This window comes from Gavialis gangeticus, unplaced genomic scaffold (genome assembly GCF_001723915.1).
Source record: "Gavialis gangeticus isolate Ggan-Ray unplaced genomic scaffold, GavGan_comp1, whole genome shotgun sequence".
Taxonomy (NCBI): domain Eukaryota; kingdom Metazoa; phylum Chordata; order Crocodylia; family Gavialidae; genus Gavialis; species Gavialis gangeticus.
The window spans coordinates 2,593,093-2,603,975 of NW_017729017.1; the positions used below are offsets into that span (position 1 = coordinate 2,593,093).

General features: G+C 45.5%; 1 protein-coding gene and 1 long non-coding RNA gene across 2 annotated transcripts in view; one reads left to right on the top strand and one right to left on the bottom strand.

Moving 5' to 3' along the window:
- The window catches only part of PTPRT (protein tyrosine phosphatase, receptor type T), a 1,137,038-nt gene that overhangs the window by 491,827 nt on the left and 634,328 nt on the right, over window positions 1-10,883 (top strand). Inside the window, exon 4 of the mRNA XM_019513020.1 lies at window positions 5,444-5,525. Within this exon, the coding sequence (XP_019368565.1) occupies window positions 5,444-5,525 (82 nt within the window). The remainder of the gene's footprint in view (window positions 1-5,443; window positions 5,526-10,883) is intronic.
- Window positions 10,029-10,883, bottom strand: part of LOC109294602 — a 15,454-nt gene continuing 14,599 nt past the window's right edge. The window contains exon 3 of the long non-coding RNA XR_002096580.1: window positions 10,029-10,147. This is a non-coding gene — a long non-coding RNA (uncharacterized LOC109294602). The remainder of the gene's footprint in view (window positions 10,148-10,883) is intronic.

The window sequence follows — 10,883 nt, forward strand, 5'->3', positions numbered from 1 at the left end:
CGAGGCCAGATAACGAGGGACCCTCATCTAAATACACCCAGCAGTGAGGGATGTCGGCTACACCAGTAACAAATACTACTCATAACCATTGTCACCGCATACTCACCGTATGTTTAATTGGTGCAGGGCTCTTTTGCACCCCCCAGAAGGGCTGAGAAATGATGGTTGAAGGGAAACTGGTTTTAGGAACTGAGGGTGGGTGTAGTAGGATGTGTGTGCATGGTGGTGTGGGAGATGTGGGAGGGTTGTGAGAGGGTGTGCTGTGTAGGGGGCATAGGGTATGTTAGGGTGTATATATATGCTGGTGGGGGTTGTGGGGCAGGGGTGAATGTGTTTGGGGAATGTAGGGACTCCCCACACTCCCCTCGCCCATGCCATGCAGCCCCTGCTGCCAGCAGGAGCAGCAGGTGGGGAGGTCAGGGCGCTTATGCCCAGTGGGGTGCAGCTTTAGCCAGTGCTGTGTGCAGGAAACAAGTGGGGGGAGTGCAGCCTACCCAGCTGCCCCTATCACCAGGGCTCTGCGCTGTGTACCTGTAGCTCCCACACTCACAGTGGGGAAAGCCCCATGCTGGACTCTGCACTAGTGTGCAGCACTGGCCAGAGCTGTGCCCCACCAGGTGCCTGCACTGGGCATGAGTGCCCTGACCTCCCTGCCTGTTGCTGCTGCCAGCAGCCGGGGCTGTATGCCATGGGTTGAGTGTGTGGGGGTCCCTACACCCCCCACCTCACACCCACACCCTGCCCAGCTGAGCTCTGTGTTCCCACCGCCCCCCTGGGTGCAGCCTCCACACTGTGCTCTGTACTTCAGCCCACCTACAACTCCACCACCCGACCAGCCCTGCCTCTTTCCTATCTGCTGCCCTGAGTGAATTGGATTTCCAGGAAGCCAAGCAGGTTCCCATGGGGCAGCTGCAGCAGGAGCCCCACCCAGAAGCTACTGCTGGTTGGGCAGGGCCCTTCCACCCAAGAGGGTGGGAGCAAGGCTCAATAGGGTATGTTGGAGGTGTGTACATGTGTGCACCTCACTCCCAGACTTCCGGGGGGAAGAGGGGCACAATTCTTTGGATGGTGCCATGGGTCAGATGAAAGTGCCTGGTGGCCTGGATGTGGCTTGTGGGCCATATTTTGCCCACTCCTGGACTAAATGATGGAGGATATAGGCAATGCAAGATACATAACCAACCTAGACTTAACCAAAGGCTACTTGCAGATACCTGAGGACTGTACCACTTCCAGACCTTACTTTTTTTAGCTATATACAGTCCTGGCATACTTCCAACAATTAATGGACAAAATATTCTGCCCACAATGGGTGTATGTAGCCATGTAGCTAGAAGATGTGGTAATATTTGCAAACACATGGACACCCTACCTCTAGCTGGGCACAGTTGGATGTACAGCTTGGCTCACAGCCAGTCTGGGAAAATGTCACCTGGGATACACAGAAACCAAATACCTGGGGTATATATTGGGCAATGGCAAAATCAGGGCCCTGGTTGACAAGGCAATGGCCTTGACAGTTGCCAGTGCCAATGACAAGCAACTGAAGTAATTTCTAGACTTAGAGTTTATCATTGGCAGTTCATCCTACAGTTTGCTAACATCACAGCCCCACTAATGGACCTGTATACATGCCATTCTGTGTCTAAGCAGGAAGTTGCTTTCCTTGGAGCAAAAGTATACTATAATAGAAAAGGAGTTTTGGGCAAATAAATGGGCAGTGGAGACTTAACAGGGCACTTAGGGCACCTGTTACTTTAAGAAGAAAAAGGCTGCAGTGAGGGCTTAATCAGCAATAAGGGGAGACACCTGAGTAGAAGGGGGCCAGGTTTAGGTTTTATATAAGCCCAGGGCCTGAACTGGGAAAGTAGTTTAGCTCTAGAAGCTGATGCTAGAGTTGCTTCTGAGCATGCTACAAAGAGAAATCACTGAGGGATACCCAGACCGACAGTTTAGGGTAGGATGGAAGGGAGGTGGAGGTCCTAGAAATTAGTGGTTAGGGGGGGACTATGGAGAGGTGAAGCCAGAGGCCTGGAAGTAAGGCTGGAGCCCAGGAATAGGGCAGAGGAAGGACAGAGAGGAGCTGAACTGGATGGATCTGGAGAGCCCAGGGCCCAGGGATAGACAGAGAGAGAGATATGGACTGCAGCTGAGGGCCCATTAGGTTGATTGAGGCTAGGGCTGAGAGCCCGTGGAGCTTACTGATGGTAACTGATTAATTGGTAACATCTGTGAGGCTTGGGAATGGCTAAAATGGGAAATGAGGAAGCCACAGAATTAACCCTTAAGGAAACAAGTAATTAGAGTAAATGAGATCTAGCTCAGGGATCCCTGGCATAGCTTCCCATTCCTAAATACATATTAACATATGTATTTATATACATCAAGACATGACAGCAAGCAGAAGGGGAGGATGCTTAAAAATCAGGAGGAAACAGTACTTTTAAGTAGCCACCAGGGAGTATCACAGCCAGGCCTGAGGATGGCCTTTGTTACACAAACCCTTTATTACTACCATCTCCTAAGGCCTCTTTTCCAGTTGGTCATGGGCCATGTCCCAGTAACATGAGGTAGACTGACCCCCTGATGATGAGATGGTAGGTGTCCCTGAAGCCTTTTGACTTTACCTGGGGTCGGCACATGCAAATGCATATTTCTTCTGAGAACGGGTTCTGGGGGGATAAAGAAATGGAAGAGTGCTCCACTCCTTGGAGGGTGGGAGGGTGGGGAGTGAAGCAGGGTGCCTATCTCAGGAGCTACAGCCAAGCAGCAGGCAGTGAGAAAGAGATTACATGCTTTTCTGGGAGGATTGGGCCAACTGATGAGGATGATTAGCTGGTCCAGAGGAAGTTAAAACTACCAGGGATGGGAGAGAGCGGGAAGGCTGTAAGGCTAGAGGTGGCACCATCAAGCCAGGGTACTCTCTTAGGGTCTGGGAAGAGACCAGAGGGTTTGGTTAACTCTTTATTGTTTTGTACTTGGTGTTGATGATTTATGGTTTATGTTAATGTTTTCCTGTGGGAGAAGTTTGCCCAGGGAAAATAAAGACTGTGTTGTACAAATTGACAACCCACTACCCTGGACTTTCTGATTTTCATGGACATTGTCAGTATTTAGCACTAGGAACTTCATTTCCATTTACTATATCAAAGTTTCTGGTGTACAGTTTGAAAATATTGCCACAATGGAGCAAGTAAGCTGTCCTCTAAAAAGACAGCCTTTCTATAGGTGAAACTGGCTTGTGTGGAAAAGTCTGGGTTTAAGTAGTAAAAAGTCTTTGTGCTAGTCTAATAATTTGAGTTCTGCTATTCTCAAATTCTTCAATTATTCTTTCAGTCAGAGTAGGTTGAATAATCTGTGTTTGTTCTAGAACAGCACTAAGGTTCTGGTGTAATAGTGGCAGCTCTGTAATCTGTTCACATTGGTTAGTACATCCATAAAGCAGAACTTATCAACACTGCTCAGTCTACCCTTGAAAACACTTGCATATAACCTTGTAGTAACAAGGGAGGCACTATTTTGTGAATGCAGACTTGATAAATAGAAGCAATAACTGAGAACTTCTTTCTGACAGTCATAGGGGACTGGAAGAAAACATAGGTTTAGTAGACCCTGTCCTCCTCCAATTTTGACCTGCTTGCTGCTATGCCCCTCTAATACTTATAAAGATGACCCATACATGCTTTCTCTTGGGAGACTTCCAACACTTCCGGAATATTTTCACTATGCAGCCTACATTTTCCCTTTCTCTTTGTCCCTGTCATACAATGCTAAATGTCTCTAAGTCTTTTGTTTACATGTTTTGGTTATATTTATACAAACAGTACACATCTAGGGGTTTTTTGGCCTTAATTTTTAACAGATAATCCAGACTTTATAGTCCCTTCATTTTTTTAATACTTCCTGCAGGATCTTTTCTAGTTTGTCTCCATTTCTTTGGAAGGAACTGGGGGCAGTATCCCAGGTACAGCTTCCAAGTTACAGAAGAAAGCCATTATTGTTCTATAACTTAGGGCACTTTTACATGTGCTCCAGGAGTTGGGGGGTGCAGGGCGGCACTTTAATTAGAGTGGCTCTAAGAGCCACTCTAATTAAAATGCCACAGCATCTTATGTATTAGCATCCCTGTGCTTCAAAATGGCAGTGGGGATGCTTGAATTAAAGGTTGTTTGAGTGCCCCCACATTGCCATTTGGAAGCACGGGGACACTGATACACAAGACGCAGGAGGCTGCTGGAGCATGGTAATTGCCACACTCCAGAAGACCTGATTAAATGAGTCTTCTCTGATGTGCTGTAATTACAGTGTGTCAGAACAGCCTCTGTGCTTATGTACAAGCACCCTTAATGCTTGTTTATGAGGCCCCAAATTGCTTGGGAACATTAGCATTCAAGGTGACAGTCCACCACCATTGGTGATCTAGATACTATTTCCATACAGTTATCTAAGCCAGTGGTGTCCAACTTGTGGCCTGCAAGGGGCTAATTTATGGCTTCTGGGCTCACACCTGGTCCCCATTTCTCCAGCTGCAGCAGAACCCAGGGTCTCTGGGCTTCCCCTCCCTCCTATGGGTTTTGCTTCCTGACTCTGTTCCAGGGGGGTATCTGCCTGTGACACCTAGGGGTCATGGCTGGTGTGCCTGCGGGGCACATGCAGTGCTGAGAGAGGCCCTATGGCATAGAGAAGTGGGGGTCATGTGGTCCACGCATCCCACTGGTGGAGCCTACATGGAGTGTGGCCCCTGCCTGCTTGAAGTTATACAGCCCTTGTCTAGGCTGTACAACTAGTGGACCATTAGACAGCCAGTTAGTAATAGAATTTCACGCATAGCACATATATATGGGCCTTTTAAATAGTTAATTGTGCTAACAGTTTGATCCAGGGAGGACAGAAAACACTTTGTTCTAATCTGTGGGGGAGATTTATTTTGTAATCCAGTAACTACAGATTAGGATTTGTTGCTGCAGTTCATAATTTTCTTACAGTATAGTGATTGCATACATGCCAAATCAAGTTACTTCCTCCATGATGGCTACATGTGGGAATTTGGCTCATATTCAATTTATGCATTCACAGCTGTGAGGCATATTAAATTCATGGTGTCAGATGTCTCCTGAATGCAGTATACTCTCCACTCCTGCTTTCCCAGCATAATCCTCAGTTAGGCATGGGAACCACATTCAGGTGTCTCTTTATTCTCAATGAAAGATTGACAAAGGCTTCCCCATTTCTCAGAAGTACATTAGTTAAGTTGTCATAAGGCTCAAGCCATACAAAAATGGAGTTGAGATTCAGTCTGACTAGTGGATCAGACCTCTGGATAATGCATATATACCGCCAAAACTGATGCCAGGAACAGGACTAGCTGTGGGAGGAGGCAAACAGGAAAAAGGCTATTGTGGTTACTGTTTGTAAGAAAAGCTTCTCTTGTTTTTTATTTCAGGTGATATTTGAATCTGTCTCTTTGAAAGGACATCCAGGGTACATAGCCGTGGATGAAGTCAGAGTCCTTGCCCATCCTTGCCGTAAGCACATGTCCTTTTTCTTTCTATGGCAACATACTATATCAGGCTTTGTGGGCGAAAGAAGCAATTCGCACAACTCAGTCATCTCTGAAACATCTTCACATATCTTTCCAAAATGCTTACTGAGTAAAGACAATCAGCCTTGAATAAATATATCATTCTGCAAGTTGTGCAACTGGCAAAACTGCTAAGAATCTGCAGCTAGTGAAAAGGTGTTTGCCTGGAGCTCTGTCTGTTGTTAAAGGCATATAAAGCTCGGATTATCTGTTAACTCTGAATCATACGATTGAAAGAGAAGAATGAAAAGTTTCAGCTAGTATCATAAACCAGCAGTCAGCCACATTTTCTAGGTGAGCTGGAATGGCTTAGTTTGGTTCAACTGAGGTGTGCCAGCCCTAGTATGAGTGTGCAAAGCAGGCCCTATTTGATTTGGATTTGGTTTCGGCCTGAATCAGGAACAGTGAATCAGATTGTTGATTTGGATCACTATCCCTGATTTGATTCAGCCAAATCTGAAGATTTGATGCTAATTCAGAGAATCAGTGATTCGGATATTGACACAGCTTTAAAAGTTTTTTCTACGTACCTTGAGGTAGCAGGCAGCACTCATGATTGTTGTGATGCTGGGGCACATGAAGCATCCCACAGGAGTGCAGCTGCGGGGGGACGACCTTCCACGTGCTCGGCATTGAACCCAGAAGTGGACCCAAAGTAGTTCCGGTCCACTTCTGGGTCTGCTGGGGAGCATGCTGCCCCCCCCACCTCCCTGAATTGGTGATTGGCCACAGGGGGACCCCAGGTGCCCCACCTCCCCCCAGACCCAGGAGGCACCAGTCACTGAGTTGGTAGGGTGTGGGAGGCACCCCATGCGTTCTCCGGTACACCCAAAAGTGGACCAGAAGTGCTTCTAGTCCACTTCTGGGTCTGCTGCCAAGCGCACTGGGGAGCCACCTGTGCTTTTGTGGGACACTCCATGCGCCCCAGCATCGCAGCATTAATGAGCCTCTGCTACCTAGACGTACGTAGAAAAAACATTTAAAGCTGTCTGTATGTCCGAATCACTGAATCTTTCCAAATCGATTTGGAGGGTTTCAATTAGATTCAGAAAGGTTGAAGGGTCCTCTGATTCGATTCAGATTCAGAGATTTGGCCACCAAATCAGGCCGAATCTCCACCGAATCGAATCAGGGACCGAAGCTTCACACAGCCCTAGGCCCTAGAACCTGAATATTGCCACTGCTGCTGTCAGCATTTCTCTGCATGCAGCATAGCGCAGCAGTGGTGCAGGTTAAGCCTCTGCTGCTGAATTCTGCTGAAGCCCCAGATCGATGGCCCAGATCCAATGGTTCCATGGGCTGATCTGATCTGCAGGCTGTAGATTGCCAATCCCTATCTAAACAGTTAATCTAAAAAATAAAAAATAAAAATCCTACAATAGTGCAATATTCACTTAGTGGAAAAATTACCCTAAAGCTCGCTCTTCATAGGAGTGCAAATGCATTCAAGTCCATTAAATGATCTTAAAATTATACCTTGGTATTATTTTCAAAGCATTGGACTCACTGTGGATTGTAAACTTTAGTACAAGTCTGTTTTGCTATGCAAGATGGTTACATCTCCTTCCTTCCCTCCCCCCCCTCGCCCCATCATATCTAATTTGGACTAATCTGATTTCCTAATTCCCCATGCCTGGAACCAAGTTTTTCCCATTGGTCTGGCCTCTTCTATGAGTGAAATAGAATTTTAAAAATCCCTTTTAAACATTGTATGAAACTTCACATCTTTTAATGAGTCCAGCTGTATCTCGTCTACTTTTCCTCTTCAAGCAAATTAAATACTATCATGAACAATATTCATCTACTCCCAGGACTATGTATTTGAATAATTTGGAGTTTGAGATGGAAATACACTATTGGGTAACTCTAATTCTGTTTATTATGATCTGATGTTGTAGATTTTGCACCTTGGGTCCTCTAGCCAACCAGGTCCTACTTGGAAAGACAACATATCCATCCAGTACTATTTACTGTGATTTATACTTCTTTTGCTCATTCATAGTTTTGAATGTTTTAGTACAGCTACTATGTACACGTATTGAGCTTATAACTGTATTTCCTGTAACTGCAGTGAATTGCATGCAAAATTTCTAATGATGGTTTCCTATAGTTGATATCTTATGTGATAGACATCGGGGCATGGTCCTATTTAAATTAACAGGGCATTTCTGATAGTTGCAATATGGGTAATTACCATTTAAGTTAATTATATTTATATTTACAACATGTGCCCATTGCCTATGCCTTTGGGTGCATTTACTTCATTAAGATGTACTTACAATCAGTATTAAGCATCTGCTGCTGATAACTGGTAACATCCAAACAAATTTCTCAAATCTTGTGTTTACATTGAGTAACATGTTGGCCAATGACTGATATCTTTCTATCGCAAGAAACACAGTTACCCAACCAGAAGACAGCTTTTGGATGTAAAAAGGGAGAAAAACAGTGCTGTTTCTAGCTTCAGTTCAGTGCTGGAACTGGAGTTTAAATCCTATTGTAAGTTCCATTTTCAAAGATAAGCACATTGCTTAAGTGGTTTACTGACTAGGAATGCTTTCCTAAGTTGGGACCTCTGTGTATAGTTATAAAATCTATGTATAGAAACAGCAGCGCTGCAAACATGTTACTTCACTGACATAACTAATGTGTTAAGCACCAGATCTTGAAAAGTATGTTGCTCCTGTTCTCAGTGGGAACTGCTGACTGCTGAGCAACTTGGAAAATGTGGACCTGAAAGCTTAATCATTTCTCAACCTTCCATTGCCCTTGTATTCTGAGCCCTTGTTTGTTTGCTTTTTTTGTTGTTGTTCACAACTGTAAGCATTTGGGTTCAGATGCACAAAGGGACTTGTGTGTGGTGATGCTAAGTGTACCTAGGCTTTATGCCCCTGGCACCAGAAGTGCAATCCACCACCCTGACTAGGCCCCCCAGCTCCCTATATAATGAAAAGGGAAGGTTAAGTGCCTAAGAATGGGATTTTTAACAGCCAACATGCTGAGCCAATCAGCAGAAATAGCAAAGAGAAGTGTGTGTCTTAATTCCCTCCCCTTTACTAGAATTAGGTTGTTTAATCCTGAGTTAGGCACTTATGTGAGGCTATGTGACAATGGGACTCACACGCTGAAACCATATGGCAGCCAAATAAGGCCTTTGGGTACATATACTTATTGTTTTCTTCTAAAATGGTGGTGGTGGTACTGCTTCTACCATTTCCCATCATTTATGTAATTGTCTAGTGCTTATTGAATTCACCCAAGATATAAAAGAGTCTATGTTGTATGTCTAAGGGGAATTAAATCTTCTACATACTGTGCTGAAAGTAAGGCTGGTACTCTCCACCTTTCCAGTTGAAGCTGTTCCACTGTGCAGCCAAGAATGCAAGATTTGTGAGGCCAGAGAGAAAGCAAGAAGTAACATGATTATGTAGCTAATGGCTTTCTCCTGGGAAGGAGGAAATCTGGGTTCTGGTTCATATTCTCAGTGCTGCTTAGGGCTTTTATCTAATGACTGTTTAATGCAAAATGCATGTGCAGTCTCTGGAGCAGGGACCATAATCCAAAACTCCCCACTGAAACAAGTTCTCTAGTCAGTAAGGGCATTTATAGACATGCTTCAGGAGTGGGGAGAGGAAGGCTTTAATTGGAGTGGCTCTGAGCTGCTCTAATTAAAGCGCCTGAAGGATCATGTGTATCAGCATCCCCACGCTGAAAAATCATGATGGGGTGCTTTAACTAAAGTTTGTTAAATGAGCTTTAGTTAAAGAGCCCCTGCCATCATTTTTCAGAACAGGGACACTGATACACGTGGTGCTGGTGTCTGCTGCATCATGGTAATTACATCACATTGGAGCAGCCTTGCTGCACATGTATAAGTGCCCTATGCTGTTATATAAATGGTGGGTGACACCACTACTTTCTCCTTGTCTTCTGTTGGATAATTTTTAAATGAAAATGGTTTTGCATGCTATGCTTTGTACTAAGTTGCTTCCTGTCAGGGCATGCAAAGCCTGTTCAGAGCATACCCACTGAAACAGGCTCCTCAGGGGGCCTAGATAGAGGGACATCTCCTTTGTGGATCCCAAATGATCTTAAGCAGGAAACATGACCTGGAATTCTTAGCTTTTCCACAGTGGGTTGTGGAATTAACTGCCTATATTCTGCCTGGGTTGTAGTCTATGCACTCAAGTCATTTTGTTTTGTTTTTATATTATCCATTATGGCTTCCTGAATCTAGAAGGAAATAATATATATTCTGTGCCCTTGTCCTTACCCATGCCTACAGCCCTTCCTCCCCATAAGTATTCAGAAAGAATTGTACTTCAGCTACCTTCTTTCTGTATACTTAAGTCAAAGCATTGTAGTCAATGTGCTGTATCACCTGGCCAATATCAGTGGGTGAGTCTTTAATCCAGGGGTGGGCAATTATTTCCGCTGATGGAGTTTTGGTGAGCTGTCAAGGTCGACATGGGTAGCCCCACCCCTTGACAGTTGCCCCGCCCCTGATTGCCATATTGGGACTTGATGTCCTGCCCCTTAACCCCTAACCTTTGCCACTGGAAGTCCCTCACTGTTCCCTGGAAGTACTCCTTTTGGGAGGGAGGGTGCTGCAATCCTGAAACCATATAAAAAAAAATAAAACATCTAATATAACTTACAACTTATTATAATTTTATTTTAAAATATTTTTGTACTGATTTATATGTTTGTAAAGCGTATCTAGAAGTGATAACATAATAGCTCAAAATAAAATCCTACTGTATATTGTGTATGGATGGTAAGGGAGTATGTAGTGGGGTGTGGTTGGGGTGTGTGGTGGGGTGAGGGTACGGTGGGTAGATGTGGATGGGTGTGGGGTATGTGGTTGGGGTAGGAGCTATGGGAGGGTATGGGGTTATGGTGGGCAGCGTGAGAGAGAGAGAGAGAGAGAGGCCAGGCCACTGGCTCCATTATGTGCACCTTTTCCTGACAGCATGTGAGCCTCACGCAATGCAGCCAAGCAGACCCCATGTCCAGGCTTCGTGCTCCTGCCATTGCACTCTGAGTCCCCACTGGCCCCAAGGCATGAACACAGGCTCCATACTCCCACCCACCGCCACCACTCCCCCGCTGTTTCCCTGGTTTTCCTCCCACACGACTGCCTGCTACTGCTTCCCAGGCACCACCACTCCCCCCACTGTCGTCGCTCCCCACTGCTTTCCTTTCTGTGTCCCCCATGCCACTCCCCCTGCTACTGCTACTTCCCCCAACCCCTCCACCACACCCTGCCATTTTCCATGGCCCCCATGCTGCTGCCCAGTCA